The sequence below is a fragment of the Dipodomys merriami genome, unplaced genomic scaffold, assembly GCF_024711535.1.
Source record: "Dipodomys merriami isolate MVZ:Mamm:240054 unplaced genomic scaffold, mDipMer1.0.p SCAF_1, whole genome shotgun sequence".
NCBI classification, from domain to species: Eukaryota; Metazoa; Chordata; class Mammalia; order Rodentia; family Heteromyidae; genus Dipodomys; species Dipodomys merriami.
The window spans coordinates 138,053,716-138,078,357 of record NW_027202270.1 but is presented as its reverse complement, the minus strand read 5'-3'; the positions used below and the strand labels follow the sequence as shown (position 1 = coordinate 138,078,357).

At 44.9% G+C, this 24,642-nt stretch overlaps 1 protein-coding gene across 1 annotated transcript in view; it reads left to right on the top strand.

The window, feature by feature from the left end:
- Positions 1-24,642, top strand: part of Prkch (protein kinase C eta) — a 233,546-nt gene that overhangs the window by 122,820 nt on the left and 86,084 nt on the right. The window contains exons 5-9 of the mRNA XM_070032205.1: positions 1,051-1,139; positions 2,424-2,553; positions 4,463-4,590; positions 11,558-11,701; positions 11,849-12,022. Of these exons, the coding sequence (XP_069888306.1) occupies positions 1,051-1,139; positions 2,424-2,553; positions 4,463-4,590; positions 11,558-11,701; positions 11,849-12,022 (665 nt within the window). The remainder of the gene's footprint in view (positions 1-1,050; positions 1,140-2,423; positions 2,554-4,462; positions 4,591-11,557; positions 11,702-11,848; positions 12,023-24,642) is intronic.

The window sequence follows — 24,642 nt, the reverse complement described above, 5'->3', positions numbered from 1 at the left end:
CCTGTAAAACCAACTGTAAGTTCTTCAAAAAGATCAATAAAATTAATACATTAGCCAAGCTAAGCAGGAAAAAATAAGATCTTTCTTTGTGAACAGTGGATTCAAAAAGCCTTGTTCCCTGGGCTTATTCAATGTGATTATTCTAAGTGCTCAATGTGATGAAAACGAGATTTGTTTTAGGGTGCAGAGACATTGGCTGATATGTCAACTTGTCTTTATGTGCTTAATCCTAAAACCTCCCACCTGTCTTAAAAGATCTTTTAACAATGGACATTTTCATACTGCTTCATTGCTTGGGTTCTTCCTTAAAGGATAAGCTTGACTCCATCTATAAAATGAGAGGAAAAAAAACTGTTCCAAAAAAAAAGTTGTCAGTATTCAGACAATCGATTGAGCCATCCAGCAAACATTTATTTTGTGTCTGTTCTGCACAAGACATCATGTACTTCGTGTGGAAGGTTTGAAGGGAATAGGGCAGGATCAGGGCTGTGGGGATCAGTGGAGGAAGAGAGAGTATCAGTCTTTCCAGAAGGGAGAGGTATTTTTTACCTGTATCTTGTCATTAAGATACAGTCACTAGGCAAGGATATCTTAGATCTAGGGAAAGCATGCATAGCGTTTTAGGAAGATAAATTTTGTTTATTTTTGTTGGTGCAGATAGGTCTCATGGAAGAAAGATGACAGGAGGCTTGTGATAGTCTCTGGAGAGCCTGAAAGTTGAGAAATTTAAATGCTCTTCATAGGCAAGACGATGCCAGTGAACCTATTTAGACAGAAGTGTCCAGATTTCCACCGTGGAGCAAATTCTCTGCAGGATGGAATAAAGTTAGGGAGAAAGGCAATCAGCTGGGGACTGGATGACTTGTGATTTGAACAAGGAAAGGTCTTTGTTAGGGTGGAGACAAAGGAAGTAGGAAGCACACCAGTGCTGGCCGCCAGCACATCCGAGTCAAGCCACGTTGACATGACACAGCCTTCGTTGACTCTGCCGCTAACTGGCTGGACGCTGTGCCTCTGATAAATGTGTAATTGCTGGATTTAATTTCCTAGTGTGCACCTGCGTCGTCCATAAACGCTGCCATCATCTAATTGTTACAGCCTGCACTTGCCAAAACAACATTAACAAAGTGGATTCAAAGGTAAGAGGATGCTCGTTTGCTGATTAAGCACCTGCTCTGTGTGCGCTCTCTCTCTCTCTCTCTCTCTCTCTCTCTCTCTCTCTCTCTCTCTCTCTCTGTCTCTCTCTCTCTCTCTCACACACACACACACACACACACACACATATTTTCTTTCTCCGTCTTTTTCACTCTCTTCCTCCCACCTCTCTTCTTTTTTTTTTTTTTCCTTTTTGGTATGCTTGGTAGTGAGTCTTGACACTGTTTCTTAGCTTTGTTGTTTGCACTCTACCACTTGAGCCACAGTTCCATTTCTGACTTTTTTGCTGGTTGATTGAAGAAAAAAAATCTTACAGACTTTCCTGGCCAGGCTGGCTTTGAACTGTGAATCTTACATCTCAGCTTCATGAGCAAGCTAGGATTGTGGCGTGCACCACTATTGCCCCGTTGCTCCTTTTTTAAAACTTGCATTATAGCATTTCATTTCTATGGGGGTTTTTGGTAGGGGGGTCCGGTCGTGGGGCCTGAACTCTGGCCCTGGGTCCCTCAGCTCTTCAGCTCAAGGCTAGCACTCTACCACTTGAGCCACAGTGCCACTTCCGGCTTTTTTTCTTTTTGCTTATGTGGTGCTGGGGATTCGAACGCAGGGCCTCATGCATGCAAGGCAAGCACTCTACCACTGAGCCACCTTCCCAGCCCCCATTTCTGTGGGGTTTTTGGTATCATGCGTACACTGCATTGTGAGAGTCCCTTCCATAGTCATCTGGAAATTAGCACTTTGGATCAATTCTACTAATGAGAAGAGAGCTCTGAGGAGTAAGGTAACAGTGACTCATGTCTGTAAGTCTGAGATGTGAGAATCATGGTTCAGAGCCAGTCTGGGTTAGAAAGTCTGTGAGACACTTATCTCCAATTAACTACATGAAAACTGGAAGTGGAGCTATGGCTCAAAGTGGTAGAACAGTAGCCTTGAGCAAAAGAAGCTCAAGAACAGTACCCAGGCCTTGAATTCAGACCCCAGAATTGGGGAAAAAAAAAAAAAAGTAATAGGGGATGAATTCAAACAAATTGCATGCATGAAAATAGACATGTGTGACAATGGTATGATGAAACTCACAGAAAAATGTTAAAAAATAAAAAAGGAAAGTAAAAAGGAAAACAAGTGTTCTAAGTAATTAGCCAGAGCAATAAAGTAACAGCCAACTCAGGTGTCAGAGAAACACTGTGCTTGGTGGGCTCGGATGACGGGTTTTATAGCAGGTATTGGTATGAAATATTGGCTCTTGCCATCTTGTGTTCTCCCCCCAGATTGCTGAACAGAGATTTGGAATCAACATTCCACACAAGTTCAACATCCACAACTACAAAGTGCCGACGTTCTGCGATCACTGCGGCTCCCTGCTCTGGGGGATAATGCGACAAGGACTTCAGTGTAAAAGTGAGACACTGGGCTGGGAATGTGGCTTAGTGGTAGAGTGATTGCTTAGCGTGCATGAAGCCCTGGGTTCCATTCCTTGAAACCACATAAATAGGAAAAGCTGGAAGTAGCACTGTCGCTCAGGTGGTAGAGTGTTAGCCTTTAGCAAAAGAAGCTCAGAGATAGTGCCCAGGCCCTGGGTTCAAGCCCCAGGACTGCCCCCCCTCCCCCAAAAAAGTAAGAGGCTGACATTCTGGGGTCCTATCATGCCCCAGTGTCTGAATTGTATAGGTTTAAGATTGCACTTGGGCCTGATATTCTTAGATATATGATATATCAATCTTTATACATCCCTTGTCAGGCATGGAAGGAGAAATGCGTCTCATCCCCACAGCAGTCGCAAACCATGAAGTCAAATGTTAACTCCAGCAATCTAGCTAGCTAGTATGCATGTACTTGTGTGTGGGGGGGGGGGGATGCGCACGCGCAACACACGTGCATACACGCTAGCATGCGCACATGCCTGTGTACCAGTACTGGGGCTTGAACTCAGGGCATAGGTGCTACTCTACCTTAGCTTTTTTTTTTTTTTGCTCAGGGCTGACAATGCACTATCTGAGTCACAACTCCACTTCCTGCTTTTTGGTGGCTAACTGGAGATAAGAGTCTTAAGGTCTCTCCGGTCTAGGCTGGCTTTGAATAGTAATCCTCATATCTCAGCTTCCTGAGTAGCTAGGATCAAACAGATGTGAGCCACTTGAATCTGCTCACTTTTTTTTTTTAATTTTTACTACAGTATAGTTTACTACAGTGTATAGTTCCTGTGGTTCCTGTGGTATAGTTCCTTTGATTTCAACCTGATGATTTCAACTGAATCTGAATGTCCAGTGTGGAAGTCACTTTCTGTTTTGTTTGGCTCTTGCTGGTGTGAAGCCATTTCCTGGGCCTCACCTCCATCCCTCTTACCTGAGAGGAGCACACCTTCAGTGATGCAGCTCCTATAACTTTTGTTCTTACTGACGCATGCTGGTTTTGAGAGGCACGGTAGGCTTGTGTCTCTTTTAAAGGCTCAATTTCCCACGAAGCTAATGAAGCTTCAGTTTTGGGGTTCCTTTCTACTGGATGTCACAGTCTTTTTCATAAACTCTCTTGGAGAAGCATTCCTAAATGACATACGTTCAGGACTCACAAAGCCCGTGTACTCCCCAAGAACATGTGATTCTGTCAAACAGAGATGTGCTATGCCCTGCTGCTGGGTTCTCACATTGAAGGGACCTGAATTAAAACTTCTGCTGATTAAACCTTGGAGCCAGCATTGTCAGGTAGCCCCTTCCTGAGCCTAAGAACCTTAGCTTGCTTTGCTTGCTTCTTCTACCTGCTGTATACCCAGACCTCAAGTACATTAAAGGTTATATCTTCTTCTTCCCCCAAAGCATAGCTAGAACCACAGGCTGCAAACACCCAAAACCGCAAGCCCCCATGCCTCCTGTCTATGTACTAGGCAGGCAGCGCAGCCGCTGCAATTCTCAGAAAGGGAGAAATTCACAGAGTCTCAGCTCCCAGAAACACCATCCTCCTCCTGTTTCAACAGATCTCTCTGCAGCACACATGCTGGTGCCTTGTTAGCCACCTGATTCTAGTGATGAAAGCTTCTTTCATCTTTAGATGGGATTGTTAGGTCAGCAATGACTGTTACATGTAGTTTCCAGAAACGTAGGTCATCAAGTCATGGAAAAAAATCTATAGAATAGGATATTTTTTGAGTACCAGGATGTCTGCTTCTGCACAAAAGAGAAATAGAGAAAATGTCAGGAATCGTTTTAAATGTGAGTTTCATTTTTATGAGCTGACTGAGATTGGTAGTTTTGTCTTGCAGTGTGTAATGTCTGGTCAACTTCTGACTGTGGATTCTATTTCCCTCTTCTTCTAGTATGTAAAATGAATGTACATATTCGATGTCAAGCCAACGTGGCCCCTAACTGTGGTGTAAATGCGGTGGAGCTTGCCAAGACCCTGGCGGGAATGGGTCTTCAACCTGGAAATATTTCCCCAACTTCGGTGAGACTTGGCTTTTTTTTTAACCTGCTGTAATTTTAAAAAAATCTATTCAGATATGGTGATCCCAAATAAGAGCATAAGATATCCTCAAAGTTTCTAATCTCTAGCATATACATAGCCTTGTGGTAGTTTAAAAAAAAAAAGTAGCCCTGTAGTGGTGGCTCACACCTATAAGCCTAGCTACTCAGGAGGCTAAGGTATGAGGATCAGGGTTCTAAGTCAGCCTGGGCAGAAAGGTCCATGAGACTTATCTCCAATAAACTACTCAGAAAAAGCTGGAAGTAAGCCAGGTTCCAGTGGCTCATGCCTGTAATCCTAGCTTCTCAGCAGGTTGAAATATAAGGATCACAGTTCAAAGCGAACCTGGGCAAGAAAGTCCAGGAGACTTTTATCTCCAACTAACCACCAGAAAACCGGAAGTGGCTCTATGGCTCAAGTGGTAGAGCACTCACCTTGAGCAAAAGAAGCTCAAAGACAGTGCCCTGGGTCTGAGTTCAAGCCCTAGGACCAGAGGGGGGAAAAACATTATCCCACAAGCAAGAATCTGTGTACAGTTATATGACAAGAAATAATGAGCATGCAAATCCACCACCACAAGTGATTTTTTTTTCTTTCTTTTTAAAAAAATCAGCTATCATTCTAGTTTGGTGAAAAACTTAGAACCCAGAATCCTGTGTGATGAACAGTCTAACTGAGCAGAACAGGTACCAGTAAAACATGGGCTTCAGCTTTCTCATCTCAAAAGAGGTTGAACTTAGCTGGACATCAGTGGCTCATGCCTGACACCAAGCTACTCAGAGGCTGAGATCTGAGAATCGTGGTTCAAAGCCAACCCAGGCAGACAAGTCCTTGAGACTCTTATTATTACTTAACCACTTGCACTAGCCTTGAGCCAAAAAGCTCAGGGACAGTGTCCAGACCACCCTGAGTTCAAGCCTCAGTGCCATTTTTGTTTATGTTAGCACTTGGTGGGAATTCCTTGCTCTAGGCTCTCAGGAGTGGGTGGAATTGGGTCAGTTGCCTTGGATGTGTTTGGTTAACAGTCTCCCTGAGTGATTGCCACCTGGGGCTGTCCTTGAGAACCTCGGCTCCCTCCCAGGGCAATTTGTCTTCCTGCCTTTCTGGCATCTGTAGAGAGCTGGGAAATAACTGTGTAACTGTGAGCACTGTAAGATGTAGCTTGATAATCATGTCCAGGGAAACTGTAGACTTAACAGTTAAATCATCCCTAGGTGCTTAGAGAAGGAAGTAAAATCATGCTGATTCTCGATAACTTAGGGAATATTGGCACTTAGCACCTCATTTCCTTTTTCCTGAAAGGCTTCTGCCTACTGACTGAGGAATCTTTATAGACAATATATTTCTTGATTTCAGGAAGGAACTAGAAAAGTCCCGGTCTGTCTACTTTAGAGAGGGCAGGCAGGATGTAAAATGGTGAGGGAGGGGTTCTTATCTGTAGGACTGCTGTCCCTGTGAAAAGAGATGAAGGATTTCAGCTTGTGCCAGGGTTTCTACGATGCAACAGAATGAGACAGGTGCTCTACCTCTTGAGCCATACCTCTCCTTCTGGCTTTTTTGATGGTTAATTTGAGGTAAGAGTCTCATAGGCTTTTCTAACCCAGCTGGCTTTAAACCATGATCCTCAGATCTCAGGCAGCCTTTGACCCATGATCCTCAGGTCTCAGCCTGCTGAGTAGGTAGAATTATAGGCATGAGCCACCATCACCCAGCTTGAACCAGGTATCTTTAATGTTATGATATTTCATACTGAGAAACCCAATTTTACCCGTTATTTCACAATACAGCATTAGAGAGAACCATCTAACAAAAACAAAAGAACTGGTTGAGAAAGATTAAGAAACATTGCCTTGGTTTCTTTTTTAAGCCCAATCAGGAAACATGTGTAAGTGAAAGAACTGAAATTTAAGCTGATATCCCTTTTCTATCTTGGAAATTTCATGAAGGAAGATTTAGAGGAGAAACAATTAAAGCCAGCACATCTTCATGATGATCCATTTTATGCACTGCGATCCCAGCTTCATGGGTTCAATAGGGAAAAGCCTTGAAGTTTCAGGCTGTTGCACAGTGGGTCTCTTGCCTGCATTGCTTAGAAGTTGCCCCAGGTGAGCTTTTCTTTTTAAGCTAAATAGATCAGAAGCTCCATTCTAGTGGTAGTGTGGGAAATGTTCTAAAGTGAGTGTCTGCAAAAGTCGCCCTACTTTTGGGTTGAGTCCTCCCTGTGAGGGAACACGTAGGACCTGAGAACCAACCAGAGCAGCCACATTTACTTCCTGATCAAAACCACGATACCGAAGCATTCATTATGCTGTGGGAGCCCTTTATAGAGGGTTCATTGGTATGTGTCAAAGTCTTCTAAGTTAACACTTGGGCCTAAGCAACTCTATTTCCCAAAAGCTATCTTAATTGGCTATGCCTGTACTCTAGTTACTCAGAAGGCTGAGATCTAAGGATCCTAGGTTGAAGCCAGTCTGGGCAGATAAATCTGAGAGAATCTTTATCTCCAATTAACAAACAAAAAAGCCGGAAATAGAGGCAAGGCTCAAATGATAGAGCACCAGCTTTGAGTGGAAAAAAACAAGCTAGAGAGCAAGGTCCTGGGTTCAGAAAAGAAAAGGAAGAAAAAAAAGAAAGAAAGGAAGGGTGGAAAGAAAGAAAAGAACAGAAAATAGACAATAAATGAGACAACACTGTGCCTGGTATCTATCTAAATGCTTTGGGGTTTTTGTTTTGTTTTTTTTAATTCCTCACCATAAGTCCCATGGCAGATTCTGTAGCCTCTCTGTCAGAAGGTTGGGGAAATAATTTGCTCATAGTCACAGGATTGGGAACACAGCAGTTCTTTGAACCCAGGCAGCTGCTTTTAGAACCCAAACTCAATTACTTTTCTTTCCATTTTCTCGAGTTCATTTTGATAAATACTATTTTATGTGATCAGAGGCACAGAAGCATTATGCCTTTGTGTGTCTCCCTTAAAAATACCCTCCTTTTGTCTCGCTGTGTGTGATGCCCGGAGTCATATATAATGTATCATGCCCTGGTGTATTTTAAATCTAGTTTCCGCATATGAGAGAAAACATGCACTCTTTGTCTGTCTGAGCTTGGCTTACCTCAATTAACATGATTTGTTCTAGGTCCATCCATTTCCCTGCAAATGACATAATATTATAATTATTGGTTTGAAGATTGGTGTGCAAGTATATTCTCTGGGGTGTTATTGCAGTGAAAAGTAGATGACCCACATTTCTGATAGCGAGTAGATTAGCACACATGTGATATATCCATAAAATAGACTATTGAGCATCCATTAAAATGCATGTTCTCTGTCTAGTGGAGTGAGTAGCTCAATAAACACTTGTCCCGGGGTACCATTTCCAGTACCAAGAAGCAACCAACCAACAACAATACCCTCATGTTCTCAAAGGGGGTAATTAGAAATATGGGGAATACACATGATTAATTTTTAAATAAAAATGTGTGAAATAAAACAATAATTAGCTTTTTAAAAATGAGCCAAGTATGCAGTCATGTCTGTATTATTGCAAATACTTATTTTTTTATTGCAAATATTTAAAAACATCCTTCACAATCTTGGATGTATCTTTCTTTTATTTTCTTTTCTGTTTATTTATTTATTTATTTTTTGTCAATCCTGGGGCTTGAACTCTGGGCCTGGGCTCTGTCCCTCGGCTCTTCAGCTGTAGTCTAGCACTCCACCACTTGAGCCTCAGCCCCACTTCCGGCCTTTTCTGCTTATGTGGTGCTGAGGAATCGAACTGAGGGCCTCATGCATTGCAAGGCAAGGACTCTACCACTGAGCCACCTTCCCAGCCCCTGTTTCTATTTTTATACTGAGTTTTTTATTTCTCTCTATAATGTAAAATTTTGTCTTTAAAAAAATGTTGCTTCATTCCTATATGTAATGGCACTTGGTTCTCATGTAGACATGTGCTACATGATGTGGACACTAGGTGGCACTCTGAGAATTTGGGAAGCTGGAAAGGGGAACTGGCCTAAGACATTTGTGTTTCCAAGCTTACATTTGTATGTAAACGGCAACTGCCTGGTGTAGATGTATTTTACAGACCAGAAGCTGATACTGAGGTCATAATTTAAAAAAAAAAGTTTTTCTAGGAATAGAAGGAGCATTCCTTGAAACAATAAAAGCTATATACAACAGACCAATAACCAATATGCTAACTGGGGAAAAACTAAAACCATTTCCCCTAAAATCAAGAACAAGGCAAAGATTCCCACTCTCTCCACTCCTCTTCAGTATAGTTCTGAAATTCTTAGCCAGAGCAATAAGGCAAGAAAAGGACATTTAAGGGATTCACATAGGGAAAGAAGAAATTACATTATCCCTGTTTGCAGATGACATGATCTTATACCTAAATGATCCCCAAAACTCCGCTCCCAAACTCCTAGGGCTAATTGACCACTTTGGCAAAGTAGCAGGATACAAAACCCACAAAAATCAATAGCCTTTCTGTATGTCAGCAATGTACAAGATGAAAGGGAAATCATGAAAACAACCCCAATAGCCTCAGGAAAAAAAATAAAATACCTAGGAATTAACCTACCCCCAAATGTCAACGATCTATATAGTGAAAACTATTTTAAAAATCTAAAGAAAGAAAGCAAAGACAACACCAGGAAATGGAAAGGCTTTCCATGTTCAGGGATAGTTAGAATCAATACTGTGAAAATGGCCATACTGCCAAAATGACATATAAATTCAGTGCACTCCCCATCAAAATTCCAAAGACTTTCTTTACTACGATAGAGAAAACAATCCAAGAATTCATATGGAACAACAAAAGACCTAGAATAGCCAAAGCAATTCTAGACAAAAGAAACAATGCAGGAAGTATCATAATACCAGATTTCAAACTCTATTACAGAGCCATAATAACAAAAACAGCTTAGTATTGGCATAAAAATACACCTAAAGATCAGGTTAGAAGACCCAGAAATAAACCCACATACTTACAGTTATCTGATAGTCAACAAAGGAGTCAAAGACATACAGTGGAAAAAACATAGCCTCTTCAACTATTGGTGCTGTGGGAAAACTGGGCAGCCACATGCAGAAAACTAAAAGTGGATCCTAGCCTCTCACCATGCACTGACTTCAAGTCAAAGCAGATTACAGACCTCGACATCAGACCTGAAACTGTGAAACTACTGCGAGAGAGAGTAGGAGAGACATTAGAACTAATAGGTACAGGCAGGAACTTCCTGAATAGAATCCAGGGGCACAACAGATAGGAGAGAGACTTGACAAGAGAGGGACTATATTAAAATAAAAAGTTTCTGTACAGCTAAGGACATTGCTACTAAACTAGAAAGACAGCCAACCAGTTGGGAGAAGATCTTTACAGCAATGCATCTAATATCCAATATATACAAGGAGCTCAAGAAACTAACCTCTCCCAAACCTAATAAAACAATCATTACAATGGGCAAGGGAGCTAAGGAGAGACTTCTCAGAAGAAGAGGTAAGAATGGCAAAGAAACACATGAGGAAATGTTTGTCATCCCTAGCCATAAAGGAAATGCAAATCAAAACAAACCTGAGGTACCATCTTACCCCCAATTAGACTGGCCAATATTTTGAATTTGACAGAAACAACTGTTGGCAGGGATGTGGAGAAAAAGGAATCCTACAGCATTGCTTGTGGGAATGTAAACTAATACAACCACTCTGGAAAGCAGTCTGGAGGTTCCTAAAAAAACTAAACATAGACCTTCCCTATAACCCAGCCATATCACTCCTAGGCTTCTAGCCTGAATATCACAAGCCAGGATATGATAAGGACACCTGGCACATCTATCTTCACTGCTGCACTATTCACAGTAGACAAGATATGTCAACAACCCAGATGCCTAACAGATGAATGGATCCAAAAAATGTGATTCCTGTGTACAGTGGAATTTTACACAGCCATTAGAAAGGACAAAATAATGTCATTCACAGGGAAGTGGATAGAATTAGAAAAAATCATGTTGAGGTAAGCCAAGATCAGAGAGACAAATGGTGCATGTTCTCCCTGATAGGGAAGTTAGATTTAAAATGCAATGGGACATGGCAAACTACACAGGATTCTAGACACTCACAGTGAGCCCAAAGAGGATAGGAGAAAATCACCAAGTTGTAATACCCAAGCACCTCTTCCTATGTATATAAAATAATATACATACTGAAGTGAACTCCAAAGATAAGACGCAAAGGACCTTAATTTGTTTTTTCATTTTCTGATGACTCTGTAATCTTTACCTCATAGATGGTGCACACCCGTGCACATCTGAAGGAAGGTGGGGGCAGGCACAGAGTCAGAGGGAAAAAGTACAACAGCGGAGTGCACCGGCTGCACTAGACATTAATGAACATGAGCTATGCGACTCGTGGGTGGAGATGGGAGGGAGGGAATGGGAGAGATGAGGGAACAGATGATGCTAAGCAAAAGGAAGGAAATGTACTTATTACCTGATGTATGTAAAGGTAACCCCACTGTGTATCACCTCTAAAACAGCAATAATGTAAGAAAACATGTTTCCTTGTGACGCTAGGCATCAAACCTAGGGCTCTGTGCACATGCTAGGCAGGGGTGCTAGGTCATCGAGCTGAGTTTTATGAGACAGAGTTTCGCTCTGTAGCCTAGGCTGTCCTGGAACTGGCTATGTAGCCCATGGTAACCTTGAACTCAAGATTCCTCCTGCTGCCTTCACCTCTTGAATGCTGGGACTGCAGGTGTGTGCCACCACAACTGGCATTGAAGTCGTTTGGTGCTATGGAACCTTGCTCATCTGCTGCACTGAGCTGATCTCCAGGTCCCTGCTAGACAGAGGCTAGACGGGATTGTAGCTAGGGTGTTGTCCCCATGCACCCAGACTTTCTGTTTACATTGCAGTTTCTGACTCAGTTGATTCTTCCTCTCCTTTTCAGAAACTCGTTTCCAGATCAACCCTAAGGCGGCAGGGGAAGGAGGGTACCAAAGAAGGAAATGGGGTCGGAGTGAATTCTTCCAGCCGGCTCGGCATCCACAACTTTGACTTCATCCGAGTGTTAGGGAAGGGGAGTTTTGGGAAGGTGAGTCTTGGCTTCGACTACCTGAACTGAACTGCTCATTCTGTATAGGTTGTATGTGTGTGTGTGTGTGTGTGTGTGTATACCTGGATTTCTTACTTGTATCCACCACTGAGCACATCCTTCATGCTCCCTCTTGCTCTATCCTAGGTGATGCTCGCTAGGATAAAGGACACAGGAGAGCTCTATGCTGTGAAGGTGTTGAAGAAGGATGTGATCCTGCAGGATGATGATGTGGAGTGCACCATGACGGAGAAGAGGATCCTGTCCCTGGCCCGCAACCACCCCTTCCTCACCCAGTTGTTCTGCTGCTTCCAGACCCCCGTGAGTATGATTCCCCACCTATTCCTGTCTCCAAAGCCTCCTGTCTGCCTAAAGTTCAGATAAGAGCCAGACAATGGTGGCTCATGTCTGAAATCCTAGCTACTCAGGAGGCTGAGGTCTGAGGAGCATGGTTCAAAGCCAGCCCAAGCAAAAGAAAGTCTGTGAGACTCTTTTATTGTTATTGTTATTGTAGAGATGATATAGAGAGGAGTTACATGGACTAGGTAATGAGTACAATTATTTTTGAACTATGTCTCCCCTTCATTCGCTCTCTCCCAGTTTTTTCTTTCTATCCCCTTGAGCAAAAGAGCTCAGGGACAGCTCACAGGTACTGAGTTCAAGCCCCCTCCCTGAGCCAACTAAAAAATTAAAAAAAGAAGCAAGGAAAGAAAAAGAAAAAAGAGAAACATAAACATGAGTAAATTTTGACCAGGGTTCGTTCTTTCATTTTTTAAAAGATGGAGTAGTGCGTCCTGGAGATGGTTTTGTGTGCACCTGTTCTCGGTGGCTGTCTCTAGGGTGCCTGGTATTTTATTTCAATTTGTTTTACAGTAAGTCTTCTTGTCCTTCTGTTTTTTTCACGTATATTGCAGGCTTTCTATAAGGTGTATAATTAGAAGCAGTATCGCTTGGTCAGAGGGTTTGTGCATTTGCATTGTTTTCCTTTTCCATTTACTAGCATGTGCTTTTTGGACAAAGGGGGTTTATTGTGATATCTCCTATATGCATACAATGTACCCAGATCAAATTTACCCCCTCCATTACTCCTCCTCATCCTCCCTACACGCCTCTCAACACAACTTCAACGGGCTTATTGTTCTATTTTCGCATACTGGTATAAAGAATGAGCTCATGTTCTCATCCTGTCCTTTCCCAAGCCCCCAAAAGAACCCAATCTTACATTCCTATCCCTCATTTTAAAAGGCTAGCTTTCACTTACGCGGGAGTACCTAAGCTATTTGACTTTTTCAGCCTGAGTTACTTTGCTTGTCATAATTATTCGGGGTCCTGTCCATTTTCCTGCCAATGGCAGAAATTTGGCTTTTCTTTATGGCTGAATAATACTCCACTGTGCATATATGCGTGTAACATTTGGATTGAGACCAATTGACACTCTCTTGCCTGTCTTCCAGTCTTCGTTGAGAGTGATTTATGTTCGTGATCTCATTTAACCATTGCAGCCACCCCCATGAAATCAGTGCTGTTATGGTCACACCATTTTATAGATGAGAAAATTGAGGCACAAAGAAATTTGGCTCCAAAGTAGTAAAGTGGACTGTAAAGCGTTGTGACTGCCAAAGTACCCATGGGGAAGGCCTTACCCCTACCTGCCCATCATTAGACAGAGGCTGTCAGTCATTTCTGAAGACACGAGAGGATTAAAAATCAAAAAACAAACAAATAAAAACCTAGTATCTTTGAAGGTCTAACATGCATGCCTATACTATGAGCACTGTGTTCAAATCAGTGCTGGGCAGGGCATGTGTGCAGCCTGGAGGCGGGTGGAGCAGGAAAGCTTGGAACAAAGGCTCTGCAGGGGATGAGTGATGTGGACTCTTCCCGCTGCCTAGCAACGGAGGGGGGGTGGGAAGAGGAGGAGGTAGCTCATCATCCTGGCCTCTCCATCCTCCTCCCCCTCCTCCCCTCCTGGTCCAGGCTGCTTAAGTATCTCCTTCCTACTCAGCAGTCCTCTGATTCCTGAGGCCTGGAGCCTGTGCCATTCTTGCTCCTCGCCCTTGTTTTTCTGCTTCTCCTTTCTGAAGTCCTCCATTCCATTCCACATCCTCCACTGTGACTTCCTGCATCCTGCACATTACTTCCTGCGTGCCGCACTTTTCTAGTGTTCAACCCCCGTCCTCCTTTCTTGTAGGGGGTGGGAGGGTTGTAGCACAGAACTTGAGAGGGGTAACTAGGAGAGAATTCCACCGCGGGCTGGCTTCAAGCTCCAGCTTTCAGAACGCCCCTAGGAGTGCTGTGAATCAAATGGCAGAGCCCTGTTACCATTCAGATCACCTCCCTACCTAGTACCAGAGTCAAAGGTCAAATGGTTTCCTGTGGCCTTTAGTTCACTGGCCAGTAGTGCCGTCCAGCTGGTATTTAGTGAGCCTAATTGTGTGGGAACTTTTTTCCAACTCACTGCTGATGAAGCAAATCAAGAATGACCACCCAACTCCAGGGTGTTGTACCTACAAAAGGAAATCTTTGTGATTCCGTGCCAAGAGTCACAGGGTTCCCCCACAACTAGATGGTATTATGGCCTGGAACAATAGGAGATTAATGTCTGTGTTGTCCTCCATATGTAACTTTCCAGGAACGTGCATAAGTTATACAATGTACCAAAGTTTTAGTGGTCACCAGGGATCTCTGGTGTGTACCAGCTGAAGTCTGTATTAACATTGTCGTGTTTGTTTTCTAGTGGAAGTTTGGTATTTGTCCACAAGGTGGCAGTCATTACTGCCAAGTGACTTTTTAGTTTGCCATCAGTGAAATAAACCCAGGAAAGTACCATTGAGGTACTGTCTCCAAAACAAAGGATAAAGGGAATTCACCGGTCCTATAATATTAGATAAAAAAGTGCTGGGAGCCAACAAGGAAAAAATAAAGTGAACTTTTCTCATACTAAGGAATTTCTGTGTTACCTTCTTCCAGTATCAGATGCTACAGCATACATGGCATTTGTTGACTGTTCATCCATCTGTGAGAAATTCTCAGCCACCAACCCTGTTCACGGTTGTAAAGTGAATGATAAAGGATAGGAAATGTAGAGTGAGGTGCTGGAGGCTCAAGTCTGCAATCCTAGTTACTCAGGAGGCTGAGATCTGAGGATCAGGGTTCAAAGCCAGCCTGGGTAGGAACGTTGGTGGGACTTTTATCTCTAATCATCAAGCAATGAGCTGGAAGTGTACAAGCATGCGCATGCATGTGCTCACGCAGGTACACACACACACACACACACACACACACACACACACACACACACACACACACACACACACACACACACACACACACACACACACACACACACACACACACACACACACACACACACACACACACACACACACACACACACACGAAAATGTGAGCTGTGGTGAGATATGAGGTCCTGCAGGTGCTGTAGGTCCTGTTTCTCAAATGAAATGCTAATCCGTGTGTGGGGCTAACCTTAATCGTCCTCCAGAAGGTTCTAGAAGTGAGTCCAGGTGGGGTGTGGAGTCACTCCCCAGCTGTCTGCAAAGTATTTTTTCATGGGGAAGCTCTTGCAGCAATGCCTCTCCCCACACGTCCAGCCTAGCACAACCTGCTCGGGGAGTCCCTGGGGTCATTGGTGCTGTTCAAGTGACCTGACCTACAGGTCAGGAGGCAGCATGGCCCTGGGGACCAGAAGACCTGAATTCTGTTCTAGTTTTGTTTCCTTCTACCCAATGGCTTGACTCAGCCCTAAAATTCCCTCCAACCTTGAAGTTCTTGAAGTCTTTAAAGTTCTCCTCAGGGTAACAAAGGCAGGATCTGTGAGCAGGGCCCATGAGAGGGGGGGCAGAAAGACTTTGCATACTGTGAAGAGCTCTCAACAGTGGGTCAGTTCACTTGGTAGCGACTGATCCCCCGCTTCAACCCTCCCCGCCAGCACACACACCAGGGATGTGTTCTGGGCCTTCCTACAGGCCAGCCCAGACCTCCAGGTGAAGGCAACAATAAACATACCCAAGGTAGGAATTTCACAGCTCCGTGAAAATGATAAGCACATTTTAAATATCAGATAGTGTATCAAGTTTTCTGTACAGGTTTACGAACTCATAGATTCTGCCTCTAACTTTTTCATGCTCATATATATTGCTTGCAAGTGTAGCATTAAATTGGCATGCTTGTATACTTCTGAGTTTGCGTTGTAACTCCCAATATTTTAATAATTTCTATCAAGATTCAGGAAAAAATGTTTGTGTTCTTGAGTCTATTGATGTTATGGCTGATAGTCTAGCTTGCAGGAATAATATTAAGAGGGAAATGCATATGCATACAGTTACTTCATTTCCAGCCACTTCATTACCATTTCGCTCTCCCCTGCTTCTCTGTGTCTGATGTTTCAGCATTCCACAGGTCAGAGAGATCGTGTGGCATTTGTCTTTCTGTACCAAGTCGATCATGTTCTCACAAATGACAGGACAGAATAAGCTATTTTGAAGTAAAGAGGGAGGGCACTTGGTCTCTCAGGCCCCAAGTCGAGAAAAATGTGCCTTCCTCATTCTTTTCAAGTAAATCACTTTATCTCTTCTTAATCTCTTAATTACAGCCTATCCATATCTCCTCCCCCCCTCCCACCCCTGCTGATACTTCTGGCATGTACGGCTTGGTATCTGGTCTCCAAGGGGAAAAAGAGGGGAGGGAGGAGAGGGCAGGGGAGAAGGAGAAGGAGGGTGTGAGGTAAAGCAGAGGGAAGGTGTAGGGTGAGGAGAGGGGCCCAGAAGGGAAAGGAGCAGGTAAACACGGGTCACATTTTTTAAAAATATTTTTTACTGTTATTGTAGTGGTGGCATACATACTGCAGGGGTTACAGTTACATGGGTCAGGTGATGAGTACATATCTTTTCAAAACATGACACCACTTCCCTCGTTCACTCCCAGTTTTTCCCTTCCGTTCCCAAGCACAGTTGTATAGTTCATTTTCCATGTAGTGTCTAATGTGTACCACTGCTGTACTTGTTCACCCTTTGTCCCTCCATTTCCATGCCTTCCCTTGCCCTCCCAAAGACGAATAAGCTAACACAAGGCAAAAGGAAAAAACAGCAAAAACAGCAGCAGCAACAACAACAGAATCTCTTGTTTCCACGTCTTGGAGTTTATTTCATAAAGTATTATTTTATATGCTCATACTCACCTAGCTATTGAGCTTTTGTGATCTGCTCCTATGAATGTCCTCCTGTGGTCTTGCTGTGTCATTGTCTAGAGACCTGTATAACCTGTCATGTCCCAGTGTATTTTATTTATTTTTATAGCATCCAGTGTGTTTACTTTTAGATTTTTGTGTTTATTCAGAGACCACTTTATGAGCGCAAAGGTCCCACTAGGAAGCCACAAGACACTGCCCAGTGCCCAAGAACTGTCAACTGCAGGCCTCAGGCTGGGGTCTGAGCCTGCGCCCTGGGAGCTGCTCGCTCCTCTGGGACTTACTGGAGTTCTGTGTGCCTGTGCTGTGCAGGGAGGGAGGCCCAGCGCTCGGCCTGCTCCTCGCTGCGTTCCCAGGTGAGGCTGGAGGATACTGAGGATACTGGTGGGCCTGCAGGACCCAGCGGCCATTCCTCAAACTTGGCACCACATCACTGAGACTCGGGTTTATGTTTTGTAAAGGACCTGGGGCCTGAACTGAGGGCCTCGAGTCTTTGCTGGTTTCTGTTTTTGTTTATTTTTTAAGGCTGGTGCTCTACTACTTGAGCCATAGCTCCACTTTTTTTGTCGGTGGTGGAGTTTGAACTCTGGGCTTGGGTGCTGTCCCTGCATTCTTCAGCTCAAGGCGAGCGCTCTACCGCTTGAGCCATAGCACCACCTCGGGTTTTCTAGTGGATAATTGGAAATAAGAGTCTCACAGACTTTCCTGCCTGGGCTGGCTTTGAGATCCTCAGATCTCAGCCTCCTGAGTAGCTAGGGTGACAAGCGTGAGCCATGGGCACCTGGCTCACAGCTCCACTTTTGGTTTTCTGATGGTTAACTGGAGATAAGAGTCTCATAGACTTTCCCGCTCAGGCTGGCTTCCAACCTCCATCCCCAGATCTTAGCCTCTTGAGTATCTAGGATTACAAATGCGATCCACCCTACTCTGGAGCCCTGTGTCTGAGTTGTAGAGTATCCAGCAGTCTTGTGACTGAAATGCCATCAGTGCAACAAAGGCACAGTCATGTGGTCTGGTGAGTATGAGGGACCTCTCCTCTGTGTGGTTTTCTCAGCCGTAGAGGGCTTGCCTACGTTTTAGCAAAGAATTGTGTTGGGGGAAGGGATGTGTGTCAGACAGTGGTCTTGGGACCCCCAGATTTCACCACTCAGCATTTCTTCAAGCAGGCAATAACCCTGTAGTCAGTAGTACAGTGCGCTGGGTTCAGAATCTAGCTTATCAGATAGCCTACTTTGTCTTTAAGAAGCTGCCTGCATTCTGCTTTCCAGATAAGCACCTCCACCTCAACCCGCCTTCTCTTCTCTCCTCTGCAACCATGCCTCAGCCTCCCCCACAGCCAGAGCAGCATCAGGGACCTTGCTCCAGCCCTCCCACTGGCTTTTCCTGTCTGTGTGACTACTAGCATCTGGCAGCCCAGCCAGGCCATGTGTCCCGGGCTGTTGCCTGCGGCCCTCTGGGGACAGAAGAGGGAAGAGGGGGAGGGTGCACGCTGGCCCCCTGTGGTGGCATTACCTCTCTGTGCTCTGAATTGCTGTGCCATCCCGTGACTAGGGAATGGAGCCTCAGGACTGTTAGGACAGGAGAAGGTGAGTACAGCCGAAAGCTGGAAGAGGTTTCTGTGCAGAGATGGACAGGTGCCTGAGTCTGAGAGCCTGGATCTAGAAGGTATGGGTGAAGGATAAAAGAGCACTCACTGACACCCTGCCTTCCATTCTGGGTGCTGCTACTCAAAACATCTCCGCACAGCACTGAGGCATCCCGTATGTATTCGGCGAATGGTATCTTTTAGTACTAAAACTATTCAGGAACATGTAGATATTTGTATCCTCATGGCAAAGATTTGGAAACCGAGGTTCAAAGAGATGAAACAACTTACCCTAGATTAACAGCAAACTAAAGACGCATGTGGATTCATGACCGCGTTTCTCAGCTTAATTAAGTCTATGTATGTAAATCTATGTATACATGTGAATGCATGTATATATGTGTGTATGTATACACATATGCGTATGTATATATACACACAGGAATACACACATTTCTATGTGTATATATAATTAATATACACATAATATGTAACTATTATATACCATACTATATACAGAATCTATAGTATATATATATTATATATATACTATATATGTATACTATATATAGTATATATATATACACTATAGATACTATATATATCACATATAATATGCTACATACATATACTATTACAAGATATTTCTTCCTTCAGCAGTATATACATCTGAGAAGAATAGTGATGGTAGTTAGGAATAAAAGTTAGTTTGGGGCTCTTTATGAGGTATATAAGGATGTTTCCTTTTATTTGTTTGGAACTGTGTTTTCTCCTTTCCCTGGTCAATGAATATTACAAATAGCATTTGGTTTACTTATGGGTCATTTGTTATAGTTTGCCTTTGGCTTAGATGGAAATAGCAAAGAGCCAGAACATAGTGTTTCCTGTCTCTGCGTGTTCCTGGCTTATTACTGGTGCTCCATCTTCCTTTAGCTTATTAGCTGTGGGTGTGTACCCACTGCCAGACCGGCCTTGGCTCTGAGGTCAGGCAGATGTTTGTCCCACATCCTTTGCAGCTGAAGGTCCCAGAGACAGCGCCCTGTGGCCGTCTCCAGATTTCACATTTGAGGGGAATCTGCTTCTGTCCCCATAGGCTATCAGACCTGGAACTTTCTGTTTTTAAACAGAGCCTTAAAAATGAGTGGGGAGTGGAGCTGTGGTTCAAAGTGACAGAGCACCTTGAGAAAAGAAGAGCTCAGGGATAGTACCCAGGCCGTGAGTTCAAGCCCCACAACCACCACCACCAACAACAACAACAACAAAAAATGGGGAGAAAGAGCCTTAAGTTCAAGCCATTTCTTTGAGTAGGATGACCAAGACCCTTGGTATGTCAAAGGGGGACAGCTGGCCTTGAGGTTGTTCTGTTGTAACTGACCTTGTTGTTGTTGGCTGTTGTTGCCACCGAGAATCCAGAAGTCAAACAGCCTGTCACACTTCTGCATTTGCTAGGAGAGTTGGTGGAGTTGTGTGATTTCCTTTGATGTAACTGAACCTTGGCCAGGGTCAGTTATTGCGCCAGTAGAGTCTTGGTTGGCTGTGGTTTTCTCTGAGTACAACCCATCAAGTTATAGAACCCCCTCCCCCTTCCACAGCATCCTTTGGGGGAACCCTCGGTGCCAGGCCTGGCTCCAGCGGGGACAGAGGTGGGCTGTCTGCCACACCGTCTGGGGAAACGTCCATTTATCCGGGAGCACAGACTGAGCCAAGAAGCTGCTCTTTCCACCTTCAGTGGTAGAGGAGAGACAGTGAACACAGATGAAGTAGCAGTATGCTGTTCTGCCTTCTGCCTCAATGGGCCTTGATGTCCTGGCAGAACCAGAACCTGCAACCGGGATTGGCTGGGGGCTGAGGGAGGGTGCACTCTATCCTAAAGGCAGAAACATCAAACACCTGACCTCCTCGAATGGAAATCCTAGGCTGTCCTATGTTCTAGTTTCACAAGAATTGACTTGTCCGTAATGACTTCACCATTGGCATGTACCTACTTAGTGATGTCCCTCTCTCCCCGGCCCCAGACCTACCCAGGGCCTCTTATGTATAGAAACAGCCCTGTCAGCACCAAGTGAGCAAAACTGCAAATCTGGAGAGAACTGTGCAGAGCTGGGGTGGGAAAGGGCTTGTGCCTTGAGGCCAAAGCAAGTGCACGAGCGCCCTAGGGGTGTAGGCTAAACTCTTCACCCCCATTTGGAGGACAGTGAGGGCAGAGAGGAGGCCTTGCTCTGACACAGCTGATCCCAGGGGAGTTCAGAGACTCGGCTTGGGACCATCCTTGGGGACAGTGCCTGGACTTCCATTCAGGGTGGCCATCCACTTGGAAGGGAGTCCAGGGGACGGGGCTGGAAGCTGTGCTTGCAGGCCATGCCACATACACCCTGTTGTGACAGCGGGTGTGACCCACAGGGTCTAGAGGCTCAGTGCAGGAGGCTGACTTGAAAGACTAGCTGCACCCCCCCTCCGCCCTTTCCCCCCCCTCCCCTCCTCCCACCCCTGTTACTGATTTGTTCACTCACTCCCAACCCCTGGGCAAGGCTGCAAGGACTCCCTCCCACCCCCACCTTACCAGATGGTCCATGGGGACCAACTCTACTTCTCCTTTCCAGGATCCCTTCTGCTACAGCCCCCAGAGCCTGGTTCCCCAGGCTGACCTTCCCCTCCCCATAGGATGACTGCAGTGGCTGTTCCCCTCCCCCCCCCAGGGCCACCCCTCGGGATCCTGTTTCTCTCCAGTGAGAGGCAAAGGGTGGGGGGAGCCTCTTGAGCTCCCTTCTGTCCACTCCCATCTGTTGTGATTTAGGAAGAGGGTTGCTTAGGGTCCCATATGACACTTTACATAGTCCAGCCATGTCCCATACAATCCCCTATCTAAACAGAGGAGGGAAAGCCTTGCAGCCACCTTGCCCGGCTTTGGCTACTCCATTTCCGGGCAGTGTGCCATGGGGAGCGGCTCCAGCTGGCTGCTTGCCTACTCTGGTAACTCCTCAAGGAACCCACACTCCCCAGGGAGAGCAGAAGCGCCACGTCCCAGGAGCACCCAGCAGATCTGCGGGAGGAGGGAGAAGGGGAAGTGAGCACAAGCCCGCCCCAAACCCAGACCTCCTGCTCACAGCCTGTGTTCTCATGGCGGGAGGCGGCTCCTAATGCATTAGACACAGCCAGGGAAAAATAAGGAGCAGAGAAGGCAGAGGGGACCCAGGGACTGGCTCATGGTTCTCTTCCTGCTCCCGTAGGATATGGGGCTCGCTTGCAGGGCTCCCTCACTGACGTTCTCTAGATCCTCATCCCCACTGCCTCAACACTGACCAGTGCAGCAGGTCCTTGCTGTAAACCTCAAGGCTGATATGTTTTCATGTTGGCAGTAAAGCAGCCAAAGAAAACTAAGACAAAAGAAAACCCAGATTGTGTAGAAGAGTGTACAGCGGTCACTTCTAACACTGTTGGACAATCCTTACTGTGTGTGAAGGAATACTGGGGATTGAACTTAGTACCTTGCACAAGATAGACAGGTGTTCCACCACTTCCACTAGGCCCTTAGCTCTTTGTTGTTGTTGTTGTTATTGTTATTGTTGTTGTTGTTTTAGTTATTTTTCAGGGTCTCACTTGTGCCTAGGGACATCTTTAGACTTAATCCTCCTGCTTATGCCTCCTGAGTATGTAGAATGACAGGTGTGTATCACCACCTCAGCTTGTTTGTTGAGACAAAGGTCTGGCTAAATTCCCCCCCCCCCCGCCCCCCCGGGTTAGCTTTGAACTGTGATTTTCCTTATTTCTGGTTTTGGTTTGCTGGGGTAATAGATGTGAGTCACTGTGCCTGCCCTTGTATTTTGTTTTTGGGATAGAGTCTCACTAACTTTTCCCAGGCTGTCCTTGAACTTTCCATCTTATTGCTTCTGCCTTCTGAATAGCTGGACTTACAGGCAAGTGCCACTATACTAGGCTTGGACAATCTTTTCTTTCAGAGGGAAGGGCTGTCCTATGCAGAGTAAAGTGTTCAACAGCTCAGTGGATGTGAGTTAGGTCTCAAAGTTTTGACCATCAAAAAATGTTCTCTGGGGCCTGGGAAGGTGGCTCAGTGGTAGAGCGCTTGCCTTGCATGCCTGAGGCCCTGGGTTCGATTCCTCAGCACCACATAAGCAAAAAGAAAAAAGCCGGAAGTGGCACTGTGGCTCAAGTGGTAGAGTGCTAGCCTTGAGCTGAAGAGCTGAGGGACAGCGCCCAGGCCCAGAGTTCAGGCCCCATGACCGGACCCAAAAAAAAAAAAAAAATGTTTTCTGGTATTGCCACATGTTCACTAGGGGGAAGAATCTCCCTTGGTGTAAAAAAAGTGTTTGTTTTTTTTTTGGTCAGTAATGGGGCTTGAACTCAGGGCCTGGATGCTGTCCCTGAGCATTTTTGCTCAAGATTAGAGCTCTACCACTTTGAATCACAACACCACTTCCAGCTTTCTGGTTAATTAGGGAGAAGGGTTTCACAGACACCAGTACCTGGGTTAAACACTTAAAAAAAAATCCATAGTCCTACATGACTGATAGATGTGATTGGTCTTCAAGATGAGCATTTGGGTGGACTAGACAGTTATTTTTCTTGTTACAGGGCTGAAGTAAAAAGGGTTAAACCTTTATAAAATAAAAGTACAGCATTAGCCTCAACCCTTTTTGTTGAGGTCTCATTACAGCTGCACCATGGCCCGGTGGCAGAAAGTTCCATTTTGTACAGCATTTCCCTGGTTCTAAGAAACTCTCTGTCTTTCTTTGATGGTACTGGGTTTGAACTCAGGGGCCGGCCCTTGCTAGGTGAGTACTCCTCCACTTGAGGCTTGCCCTCTGCCCTTTTGACTTTGGGTATTTTAGGGATAGGGTCTTATGTTTATTTCTGGGCTAGCCTGGACTGAGATCCTCCTTTTTGTGATTCCCACACAACAGAGGGCTGGGGGCGGGGGGCACCGGGGCGGGGGTACTGAGCTGAGGGAGACAGCCGAAGCAGACAGGGTGTGTTGAATACAAGTGTTCCGGGGTACTGATCCCAGGAGCACAGCACTGAAGCCTGTTCAGTGGCAATGCAGAGCTGACAGAGCCTGGGGCATCAGGAAGCCAAAGATGAGTTTTCAGGAAGCCAAAGATGAGTTTTCTGAGCATGTATTTAAAATGGGTTATGCTAAAAAAAAACAAACAAGCAAGGAGTTAGAGTCTTGGCTTAGTTGATAGAGCACTAACTAGCCAGGCACTGGGTCTATAATCGTAGATACTAAAAGGGCTGAGATCTGGAGATCTGAGGATCACAGTTTGAAGCCAGCTCAGGCAGGAAAGTTTATGGGACTTTTATCTCCACTAAACTTAAAAAAAAAAAATCTGGAAGTAGAACTGTAGCTCAAGTGATAAAGCACTAGCCCGTAGTACTCAGGCCCAGAGTTCAACCTCCAGGACCAGAACAACAACAACCACAACAAAAGCCATGGAAATGCAAGGCTTTGTTTGGCATATTTAATCATTACTCTTTTCACTCTGCTGACAAAGCAGTGAATCTGTGGTGGGTTATAAATACTGTGGTCAGCAGGGGGCGCTCACAGGGTGACCTGTGTGTGACTCAGACGCTTCTCTTGTGTGTGGTGCAAATGGCTGGATTTTACAAACAGATAATCAAAGCTTTAACATACCTTTCCCAACCAGCATGGAAATACGTGCTAGTAGCAGTGTAAGTGTGCTTTGGGGAAAAAACAAACTTTCTGCTTTGCTCCCTTTTTTTTGTTTTTTGTTTTTTTTTTAAATCTAGAAAGATCATTTTAGCTTCAAATAGAGATACCTTTAAAACTGAGTGGCCTTTAAATATTTAGACATCACAGACACTGTTTCTATGCTGAATGGTAATTAATATTGCATGTATGTTCTATTTTTTTAATGAAAGATGTTTGTAGGGCACAAATAATGTGCCAAGGGTTGAAAATATACAAGAGAACAAAAAGCAGGCCTGCCCTTTAATTGCATAGTCAAAGGTTGTGATTATTACCCCATGTGATAGGGGAAAGCTGTAATTGGTCCCTGGGGAGGTTGGAGGGCTTCCCAGAGGGCTAGCTATCTGAGCTCTGTGTTGAGGATGAATAGGGGGACCTGATCACAGGAGAAGGGGGCAGCCCCACCAGACAGAAGGAACAGC